General features: G+C 38.6%; 1 protein-coding gene across 1 annotated transcript; it reads right to left on the reverse strand.

Moving 5' to 3' along the window:
- Window positions 1-1,406: 1,406 nt before the first annotated feature.
- LOC109213390 lies at window positions 1,407-2,267 on the reverse strand. The gene is made up of 2 exons (XM_019377182.1): window positions 2,026-2,267; window positions 1,407-1,965 (listed from the first exon to the last, which is right to left on the reverse strand). Exons 1-2 carry the CDS (start codon window positions 2,265-2,267, stop codon window positions 1,407-1,409), a joined length of 801 nt encoding a protein of 266 aa, XP_019232727.1.
- Between the last annotated feature and the right edge of the window lie 9,326 nt (window positions 2,268-11,593).

The raw sequence follows: 11,593 nt of genomic DNA on the forward strand, positions 1-11,593 counted from the left end.
GGCTTATGCTATAACCATTTCACAATGGTGCCCACTCTCACACCTCTCGGTAGAGAGAGTGATTTTGCCCAATTGACTCTCTCGAGACCAATTGGATAGGCCAATTAGATCAAGCAACTAGGGTTCAAGTAGGGTGATTACTCTCTCGAGATTTAACCCGTTAATTGGGACTATCATTTCTCATGACTCCATCCCAATTCCTTGTTGGGTCAATCACCAATTCTTAAATAAAAATATAAAATCAACCCAAATAACAAACACCCATAATCAATCTAACCCTAGATGGAAACACCCATCAATTACCCACACTAGGGTTGAGCCACAACCCTAGCTAATGGGTTTAGCTACTCATGTTAGATACATAAATTGAAGAAATAGATGAAGAACTAAGCATATTAATTGATTACTAAGAAGAAACTACAATAATCTATTGTTAATGAAGAGCAAAAGTGCCAAAAATGGCTACAAAAGTGAGTCTCACGAGCGCAGATCAGTCTGGAATATCAAACTTGACCTAAAAATGGTAAAATGTCCTATTTATACTAGGCTGGAAAAATCGGACAAAAATACCACTGCGGGGTCAGTGCGGGTCGCGCTAAGGTGACCGCGGCCGCACTAGCTCTTGAACTTCAATTTATGCTTCTCTGAACTTGAGGACCGCGGACCGCGTGAAAGTGTACCGCGGCCGCGGTGGAAGTTGGCGCGGCCGCACTAAAACTAGCGCGGGCCACATTGCTTGGAATTGGAAAAATGTGAGCTCTCTGAATCTCTGCTCCGCGGACCGCACAAAAGAGTAGCGCGGCCGCGGAGCCTGACCGCGGACCGCGTGAGTCGTACCGCGCCCGTGTTGCCTCCAGCTTGAAAATGCCAACTCTCTGAACCTCCTAGTGCGGCCGCATTCACTTTTGCGCGGTCCGCACTAGGTTCTCTTTTCCTCAATTTACTTAGTCTTTGACAGTTGAGCAGGTTTAACTCCTACTTGAGCCGTTCTTTGACATTTGTCGCTTTGTCGATCAAACCTTCAATCAAACATAACTTGTGAGCATTTTGGGACTATTTTGTAGCAATTTATAACCAAAGCGTAGGCAAGTAGGGGCATAAAACATGTTAAATCCCGACTTATCACTCCTCTATCGATGGTTTCGCAGGTGGTGTTGTTCTTTCTTCTAAGTGTAGGGGCTCGAACTGGGGTTCCCTTTTCTAGAAGCCTTGACCTTCGAGAACCATGACCCACTCTACCAACTCCTCACCATCCACATTTTCCAAATTCATCAAACAGGCTTCTAACAAATCCCTGACATTAAAAGTCTCATCCTCCTCTTGTAGTATTACATCTACGGCCTCCACTATCGAGCAATTTGCAAATTCATTGGGGTCTCCTCATAGATTGTTGAACATTGAATATTTTATTCTTCATTGTTCAAACTCATTTTCAATTCTCCAGTCTCACAATCAATCAATGCTCCCCCAGTGGCTAAAAACGGCCTTCCTATAATGATTGGTATCTCTTCATCCACTTGACAGTCAAGAATGACAAAATCTGCAGGGAATACAAATTTCCCCACTTGAATAAGCACATCATCAAGAATTCCTGTCAGTCTTTTGGCTGTGCGATCAGCTAGTTGCAGTAACATTGAGGTCGGTCTAGCTTTGCCAATGAGTTTTATATAGATTGCCAAGGGCATCAAGTTTATACTGGCTCCCAAGTCGCACAATGCTTTAGCAAAAGCATAACTCCTAATGGTGCATGGGATAGTGAAACTACCTAGATTAGACACCTTTTGAGCCATAGGCCTTGTAACTACTGCGTTGCAGGTCTCTGTCAGAGTTACAGTGGACAGGTGCTGGAAGTCAAATTTTCGCGACATCAGGTCCTTCATTATTTTTGCATACCCTAGCATTTTCCTCAAAGCATCCATCAGTGGAATATTCAATTGAATATGTCTAAGCATTTCCATGAATTTCCTGTATTTATCATCTTTCTTTTGCTTTGCCAGCCTCTGAGGGAATGGTGCAGGAGTCAACCTCTGCCCACTGCCTTGTGTCTTTTCTTTGCTGGAAGCTTTTTCTACCACCTGTTCTGGGAGTTGTTCACCTTCCTTCTCCTTACCCTTGTCAACCTGTGCCTGTTCAATTACAACCTCGGTGAGCTCTGCTGACTCATCTTTCTCTAATGTAACTGGAGTAGTTTGCATTGTCTCTCTCTTATATTGATCAACTTCTTGCTCCCTGTCTAAATATCTTCCATTCCTGAGACTCACTGCCATGAGCTGATTTGAGTCTACTCCTTTGGATTAATGTTTGTATCTGCAGGCAATGTTCCTTGTGGGCGATTGTTCAAGGCCATAGATAGCTGTCCTAATTGAGTTTTAATGCCTTTGATTGTTGAATCATGTGCAACAAACTTCTCTTGCATATTTCCATTTGTCCCAATGAGTTGTTGCATCATGCCCCTGATTTCGATCATGTTACTGTCCTACTGGAGGTGGTTGGTAGGCCAACTGTTGCTGGTGCTGTTGATTATAGCCTTGCTGCCTTTGATAAGGCACGACTTGGACTTGTGGTAGTGCTCCTCCTGGATTGGGGTTGTGCTGTGGCTGGTTTGGTCTGTACTGCTGGTTTGATGTTGGTCCCCATTGCTGCCCACCTTGCCTCTGACCTCCGAAATTATTGACATAATTCATGTCTTCTCTGAACCCTGGTTGTCATTCTCTCCACTCCACGAGCACACATATGACTGGTTTATGCAAGGAGTGCATAAGCCTCCATTTGTGGTATCAACAATCTGCACGTGTTTCGTACGCATCTCATCGATTTTCTTTGTCAGCAAGCTCATCTGGGTCGTGAGAGTGGCTATGTTTTCTGCATTTGTATTGTTTGGGTCAAGAGCAACAGAATGCACTATTGGAGTGAGTGTTGTGTCTCACGTCATCCAGCCTAAATTTTGAGACATCTTGTGAAGAAGAATCTTACACTCTGTGAATGTTTTGCTCAAGAATGCACCCCTGGCAGAAGCATCTACATTGGCCTTCAGACTGTCGGCCAAACCCATATAGAATCTCTGTCCCAGCATCTGATCCGAAATTCCATGGTGCGGACACTTCACCAACATACCCTTATACCTCTCCCAGGTTTCTTGCAAGGGGTCAGTCGGTTTCTGCCTGAATTGCAATATCTCATCAATTTGCCTTGCAGTTTTGTTGGGTAGATAAAACTTGTTTAAGAACTGCTTGACTAGTTCCTCCCAAGTAGCAATGGAGTTTATTGGGAGCGAATTCAACCAAGTTTGAGCCTCCCCAGTCACTGAGAATGGGAACAGTAATAATTTGATTGCCTCAGGAGTCACATTCAGATGTCTTTGAGTGACACAAATTGATAGAAAGTTCTTCGGATGTTGTTGTGGGTGTTCGATGTATGACCCGGAGAACAACCCTTTATTCTGCAACAGGCGTAGCATATTGTTGGTAATATGGAATGTCTCCGCTTGTATCTAAGGAACCGTAATTGCTGTGGCAAGGTTATCAGCAGTTGGTTGTGCCCAATTATAAAGAGCAGCTTCCGGCACAAGAGGTGCTACCACTTTGACATTTGGGCCATCTCGATTATTCCTGTTGTTCCAGTTGAAGTTGTCTACGTCACCCATTTCAATTTTGAATTATTCGTTTTGTTTTAGCCGTTTACCCTTCTAGTTAGCTCGGTTCAATGTCCGGAATGCTTTCTCGGCATCTGAGAGTCCTTCAAAGAGTTCACCGGTTCTCAAGGAGCTTCTAGGCATGCACCCGAGTCACAGATGAGTTCAAACGTGAGAATTACAATGGAAATATTTTTAACACCACAAAAAATTGATCTAAACTAATAATCCTAGTAATTCTTCCAAGTTGTAATAAATTACACCGTCAGTTCCCCAGCAACGGTGCCAAAATTTGATCACGCCCAACTATGCCTTATAAAAAGGACTAAGCGGTCACTGCAAAAGTAATTTGGTTCAAATTCGGAGTCGAATCCCATAGAGAACTTACCTATTTACTACAACTTTTAACACTGCTAATGATAAGCTCAAATAATTCCCCCGGATACAAGATTTTTAATGGATAATGAGTAGAATTTAGTTAACTAAGGAAAAATGACAATAAAACTAGCAATAATCAAGAATAGAGTTGAATTCAATGTTAAATGGTCTAGGGTTATTGATTTCCCCAATTGTCGGATTAATTCCTGACACATTAACTATAATCTCGCCGTAACACTCTATAAGGAATATGAGTTGTGGGCTACCGCAATTATCTCTCGATCAATTACGATAATTTACTAAAAGCATTCTCTCGAACTACTCTAGTTAACAATTTATGCAACTCGGAATTATCCCACCAAAGCTTCGTTATCTCTAACCCAGCTTTTAAATTCAAGTAATTAATCTCTTAACTTACCCAAAAGTGGTGTTGTTCAACAACAATCTAACCAAGTGTTCTTTCTCAAGCAACACAAGATAACTAGACACTATTAATCAAGGGCCCTTTCAATTAATCACAAGACAACACGTAGTTGAACAATCATAGAGTAAAAACGGCTCAATTATATCAAAATTGACTCAAGATTTAATCCAACAATTGGTTCCATCAACCCTAGATGACGGGTTTAGCTACTCATACTAATAGATAATAATTCATTATAGAAAATCATAATCAACAATGGAATTAAAAAGAAGAAGATGAAAACTCTAAGGAAAATTCTCTATCTTTCTCCCGTGTTCTTGCCTTCAAAATCTCTCTAAAAACAGCTCGCTCTCTCTTCTGGGCGAATTAGGCTTCATCTGGGTTTAGGTTGGTTGCATTGGAAATTACATAATTTACCCTGGGTTATTGGCTTCCGTCAGCTCGTCCGCGGCCGCGGATCTGATCGCGGATTTTGCCCAGTATTCTGCCTTAGTGCGCGGTCAATCCGCGGCCGCGCACCTGGAGGGGACTTTCCCACTTGCTTTTCTTTCTCCTTTTCCACCATGCTAACCTCCGATTGGCCTTCCACGCTCCATATTGACTCCAAAATACTCTTTAGTTTCCTCATAGCTCGGAGTGGCTCCTACAAAACATAAAACTCTTAATTAGAGCATTTTGTTATCTTTTAACATTCAGACATTGATAAAGTGCGGCCAAATTAGAGTGTAAATAGTATCTAAATTGCATAATTATAGTCTACTATCAATCCCTTAGACAAAGAAAGCACCTCTATTCAAGTGTTGTTGAAAAGAATGGCCTCTCTTTTTCCTTGTTGACTTGAGACCTTAAATCTTTTAATTGTGAAAAAACTAGAAAAACAATTCATCTGCTCACATAAGATAATTTGCACATGCTTTCATATTGTGAACTAAGGCAGCCTTATTGAACTTGTGCATAAATGTTATTGAATCCTCGATTGTCGTCTCTACTACCACATTGAAGTGTGTGACGAGTAGTGAGAATATTGATGGAGTTGCTGTGAGCACCTAATTTTTGCCCCGCATGAAGTACTCCAAAAAAAATAGTCCAAAAATAATTTTAATGTTTTTTTTATGAATTATAGGAGTTTTTATTTATTGTGTGTTTTGTATTTAGTTGCATATTTAATATCTTAATATCATAGAAAAACACCAAAGAATGTTCAATGTTGCATTGCGTAAGCATGTTAGACCTTAATTGCATTTAAGATTTAATTACAAGAGTTAATCGCATTATTAAATAAAAAATCACAAAAATATTGGTCATCTTTACATTTTTAGCTTTTAGTTTTAAATTAGTAGTTATTTTTAAGTTAATTAATTATTTTAATGGTAGAAGTAGATAATTAGGTTTAATTCTGCAAATTAGGTTTGAATTAGGATTTGATTTAGATTTTTAATTAACTTATTGGCGAAATACATAAACGGCCCCTTTAAGTTGTCCACAACGACCAGACAAACACATCAACTGAACCCTTTACCATTTAGACACTTCAAGTGTCCATTAACCAGATCAAATAAATACCCGAGTGCAACAGATCATATACGTGAGTTACACTCGCTAATGACGTGTCAAATGAGCCAATTAATGAATGACACGTGTAATTTATAATAAAAATTTGACACATATAATAAACAAATATGAAAATGCATTTAAGGAATGAAAAAAGCCTTTTTCCTAACTTTTTTACAAAAGCAGCGCAACCCCTCCCCCCCCCCCCCCCCCACAACGAACTATCATCTTCTTCTTCCGCCCACCAGCGCCACCCCACCCCTTTCATCTTCTTCCTTCAAATCCACCCTCCATTTAATAAATTGAACATAATTCATTCCTATCAGACCCCTTCATCTTCCCACTAAGTGATCAGTAACGGAACTCGTCGGAAAAAGCTCCTCTCATGCGACCTCTCTCGCCGGAAAATTAATCTCCAAGCAAATCGCCAGAAAATCGCCGGAAAATTGCTGTAATTTTTGTTGCTTATCAGTTGGGTTTGGAACTAGTTTTGGCTTGAAGAAATTAATCTCTGAGCACATCTCCAAGCAATTCGCCGGAAAATTGCTATAATTATTGATGTTTATCAGTTGGGTTTGGAACTAGTTTTTGCTTGAAGAAATTATGCAGAGCTCTGGAGGTTATGGGAAGTGGAATTTTGTGATGAAATGGGCAGTTTCTGGTGATTTTCGGTAACTTGATTGGAGCTTTAGTGGCTGGTTTTAATGGTGGTTTCACGGTGACGTTCACGTGGGTTAATCAAGCCAAGAAGAGAGGCTAAGATACGCCCAATTCTAAAGTTTTTTCAAAGAAAAAAAATTAGGTTGAAAAAATGATTCACGCGCTTAAAATTTTATTAGCAAACACGCGCATACCACATCAACAATATGTGTTTATTTGATCTGGTTAATGGAAACTTGAAGTGTCTAAATGGTAAAGGGTTCAGTTGAGGTGGTTGTCTGGTCGTTGTGGACAACTTAAAAGGGGCCGTTTATGTATTTCGCCTAACTTATTTAGAATATTAAAGTAAGGAAAAGAAAGAAACAAAGAGAGTAAAAGCAGGGATGTTATTCGTATTGGGCCAAGCACTTCAGCTGGCCCAATTGCTCTCAACCTCGCCCCAACCCAAATCCCCATCTCTGCCCGGTCCACACCCAAACGCCCAAAACGATGCCGTTTCTCAGGCTGTTGATCTCAGCCTTTGGATCAACTATTATCCAATGGTCGGGAACTAATCGCTCTTCCCCCTTTTAAGTGTCGGAACAATGGTCCCTAACCCCCCCAGAACCCTCTCATTCTCCATCTCTCTCAACTCATCAAAACCCTAGCCGCCCTAGGATCCCTCGCCTTCCTCCACCAGCGGAGCCTCCCCCAAACGACCCCATGTTTTAACCATACAATCACCATTCGCCCCTCTCCTTAAATTTCATAATCATTCCCCTCAAATCCCCCTAGGTCTATCCGATGTTTAGATCTAAAATCCCGGAAAACCTAGCTTTTACTCCTTTTCTGGTTTCTAAAATGAATTCGTTCGATTTGGCGCAAAACTCACGTTGGTCAATTGCTCTTGACAGGAGCAATCCATTCACGTTAGTTTTGGGTCATTTCGAAGTCACTGGATTCCGGCCAACTCACCACTGAATGACCACAACTTCATCATCACCGGTGTCCGTTGTTTTGCCTCAATCGTCGTCTCATTTATGGTCCGAATAAGTGTACTTCTCTTCTCCTATTCCTTTGTTTCATTTTTTGTTTTGAATTATCAGTTAGGTGTTAATTTTGATTGGATTGGTTATTGATTTGATAGGATTATTTAGTTAATTGCATGTTCATTAGTTTAATCGCATATATTTTAGGCTAATTGAATCAAGTTTATTTAATTGAGTGATTTAGCTAGGTTTAATTAGTAGATTGTTTCTGTTTTGTTTGTACTTTGATTTGGTCTTAATTGGTTAATTTTTTATGTTTGGATGTCAATTAGAAATTAGGGGTTGAAAGGGTAATGACAGAAACCTTAAAAGAGGTAATTGAAAACTGAATTTAGGGAATCTGATTAGTGCGTAGGAAGCTTCTAGAAAATGGGCTAACATGCAATAACATTAGAGAATTAGGTCAAAATTTGGGGTAGAGATGGGTTAAAATCAGAAGTAAAAGGGCTGAAAAAATATGAAGAAATATCTAAATGGACAGCTGTCCAATTCAGTTTTAAAAGATGCCATCTCTCCTTATTTTTAGGGACTGCACTCCTCGGATTATTCCCTCACTCTTTTCCTATATAAGACCTCACATTCCTTCACTCACACACATAAAAAATAATTGACTGCATTTTCAGAAATTTCATTTCGCTCATCTTCATTTTCAGTTGAGAAAATTTCTGGGATTCTAGCTTTAGAATTTCAGAGAAAGCATCAAAAAAAAAAAGATGAAAGTTCCTCTTCATCTTTTCTAGGTTCTGAAGTTGGATTTTTTTTAGCTTCATTTATTGTTGGTTCGTTGCTCTGTTACTAACCTATGGCTGGCTCTTAATTTTAGCTATTTCTTCTCAAAGTCAGAGACCTATTTTCTTTTTTTCCATTTGCTTCTGCTGTAGCCAAGTACTCCTTTGATTCAATATTAAGAACTCTTTTCGTCTATTAAATGTCTCTATGGACTGATTTTATTGTGAGTTTGATTCTGAAATACTTTATTGATTTAAGTCCATGGTTAGAGTTTCGTATTACATGTAATAGTCTATGATTGGAATGTTAGGGATTTCTTGTGTTTAAACTTGCATTTGGATCTGTAAATCTCTTCATTAGACGTGTTATGTGTTCAAGATTGAAAAGTTGATGTTCTAATCTATTCTTACATTCTGTAGAATTAAAAGACTGTTTAAATATTTGAGGTTTATGATTGTGTTGGCCTGGAATTTCAAGAATTGAAACCGCAGAGCAGATTGTCAAGCTTAGGTGTATAAGAGTTAAAGACATGAGTCAAATAAATTGGTGGAACTCGGTTGATTTACAAAAGTAGTTGATTGGCATTCTAGACATGGCCACTACATGAATTAATTTCTGAAATTGTAATATTGATACTAGAATATTGTACAATAGCTTTCGAATCTTGTATTTTGGGTCCTATCAAAGTTGAGTGGATTGATTTTATCCTGATTTGTTGGGCCTCATTTCCTAGCAATTAATGGGCTTGGTCATTAGCCTAGTGTAAAAATAGCACGGTATAGCCAGTTTTCGGACTGGTCAATCAAAAATAGCCAGCGTTTATCAAGTGAAAGAAAAATAGCCACCGTTTTGCTGCAATAGAGACCGGTCCAGCATAATATACTGGAGTTCGGTGCACTTGTGTATGAACTCCAGTATATTATACTGGACCATTATACTTACTGGAACTCCAGTATATTATGCTGGAGTTCTAGTGTACTTATGCTGGAACTCCATCATATTATGCTGGAGTTCCAGCATACTATCCTGGAACTCCAGTATAATATGCTGGAGTTCAAGTATACTTATGCTGGAACTCCGGCATAATATACTGGAGTTTTTTTCGGGTTTTGAATAGTGTTTTTGCTCAGATTTATCTTTACATAAAAAGTGGCTAAATTTCGATTACTTTTGAAATTGGGCTAGTTTTGAACGACCAGTTGTAAATCTGGCTATTTTTAAAAATCTCCCTAGCCTAGTTGAGGCAGCCTTTTTTTGGCTTTAGGTTTGACGTGCTCCAAGCTCTATGCTGCTTGGGCTCAATTTCAAGCCCACCAAAAATTTACAGCTTTGGGCGTACTATTTTAAGAAAGAGATTTTTTCTTTCCTATACCATATATAAAACTTTATTACCAAAAATGTGCACAGTTTCTAATTTACCCGCCCTGTCCATATTTTTCCTACAATTAATATACCATTCATTAAATACTAATTATTAGTAGCTGAATCTTCCTAATTAGGCGTGCTAAAATTCAGGAACAGAATCTTCTAATTGATTTAGCTACAAATCAAATCTGTTCAAAAGCTCAATTCGTCGAAATCAAATCTGTTCAAAAGCTCAGATCTGTTCTTCGATATTTTCGCTTAAGACACAAATCAAAAGCTCAGTTCGTCGAAATCAGAAGCTCAATTTCAAATTGTAGAAATCAGTTCTGCAAAAGCTCTATTCGTCGACATTCTCTCTACATCTCTCTCTATTTCTCAATCGCAAATTTCAGTAATACAAAGCAAATAAAAAGAGAGCAGCAATTCCACCATTGACAGCCATTAAAAAGCTTGAAAGCTTTGAATTCAAATTTGGGTTTTCAAAAATCATTATTTGTTTGGATTGGGTGTTGTTGAAAATAATCGGGTATATGATTTGGAGTTTATATCTCAATTTTGAGGGGTTTTGGTGAAGATTAGACTTGGTTTTGACAGAATTTCAGATTGAAACTCGAAGAAGAAGAAGAAGAAGAAGACATATTGCAGAAATTATAGATAAATTGTAGATTATTTGTATTCTAATTGTAGATGCTTTATTTTCTGTTTTCACAAATAAAAAACGGCTAAAACTTCTACAAATCTTATGAAAAAACGCAATTATGTCAAAAATCCCAATTATGCTACAATTGAATGGGAATTGGGATATAAAAATTCAATGTACCCAGTTTGTAGATAAATTGTAGATTATTTGTATTCTAATTGTAGATGCTTTGTTTTCTGTTTTCACAAATCAAAAACGACTAAAACTTCTACAAATCTTTTGCAAAAAACAGAATTATGTCGAAAATCCCAATTAAACTACAATCAAATGGGAATTGGGATATTAAAATTCAATATACCCAGTTTGTAGATATTTTATAGATGAAATGTAGAATATTTGTATTCTGATTGTAGATGCATTGTTTTCTGTTTTCACAAATCCAAAACGACTAAAATCTCATTTCGAATTTATTTTTAGGCCTTCTAAATTATTCTGTTAAACCCTAGGATTTAAGATGCTTTCGCTTGCTCAACAATATCCGCACATCACTCTTTGGATACGTTTATAAAGTCAGTATCTTTCCTATTACAGCAACCATGTCAAAGATTTTGAAAACCCAAATTCGTTACTTGAACATGGTGTATCCCACAGGTGAAAAGGTTGAAGAAGATAAAAAAGTTCAACCCTTTTCGGACCTTAACAAACAAAACGATCCCTTTAGACTATCTGTTCCTGATTTTGACGACTCTTTTTTGGCTTCTGCTGATTTTGAAAAAAGAGGGCATGAAGAAAAGAAATCCCTCACTAAAACGTGGGTGAGGGTGAGGGTTTGGGAGAGAGAAACGTGGGAGGGGTGGGATATACGGTACCTTGAATTAAGGAGGGATATACGCTGCATTAATTGTACCCTTAAAATACACTATGGTATAGAATGGGTAATTTGGTATACTAAGTGTAATTAAGTCAAACCTNTATTGGCAAAGAAGATTCTCCGCGCAGGTTATTATTGGCTTACTATGGAACGGGATTGCATCAGTTTCGTGCGCAAGTGTCATCAATGTCAGGTACATGGAGATTTGATTCATTCTCCACCATCTGAATTGCATACAATGTCGGCATCATGGCCTTTCGTTGCTTGGGTAATGGATGTCATTGGGCCGATCGAGCTAGCGGCGTCAAATGGGCAC

The sequence above is a fragment of the Nicotiana attenuata genome, unplaced genomic scaffold (assembly GCF_001879085.1).
Source record: "Nicotiana attenuata strain UT unplaced genomic scaffold, NIATTr2, whole genome shotgun sequence".
Taxonomy (NCBI): domain Eukaryota; kingdom Viridiplantae; phylum Streptophyta; class Magnoliopsida; order Solanales; family Solanaceae; genus Nicotiana; species Nicotiana attenuata.

Bases quoted from the DNA above. Each gene is read 5' to 3' on its own strand.
- LOC109213390 (XM_019377182.1), bottom strand. From the start codon at position 2,267: ATGGCAGTGAGTCTCAGGAATGGAAGATATTTAGACAGGGAGCAAGAA. The intron at 1,966-2,025 runs GTTGACTCCTGC...TGATAAATACAG, and splicing joins ACACAAGGCAGTGGGCAGAG to GAAATTCATGGAAATGCTTA.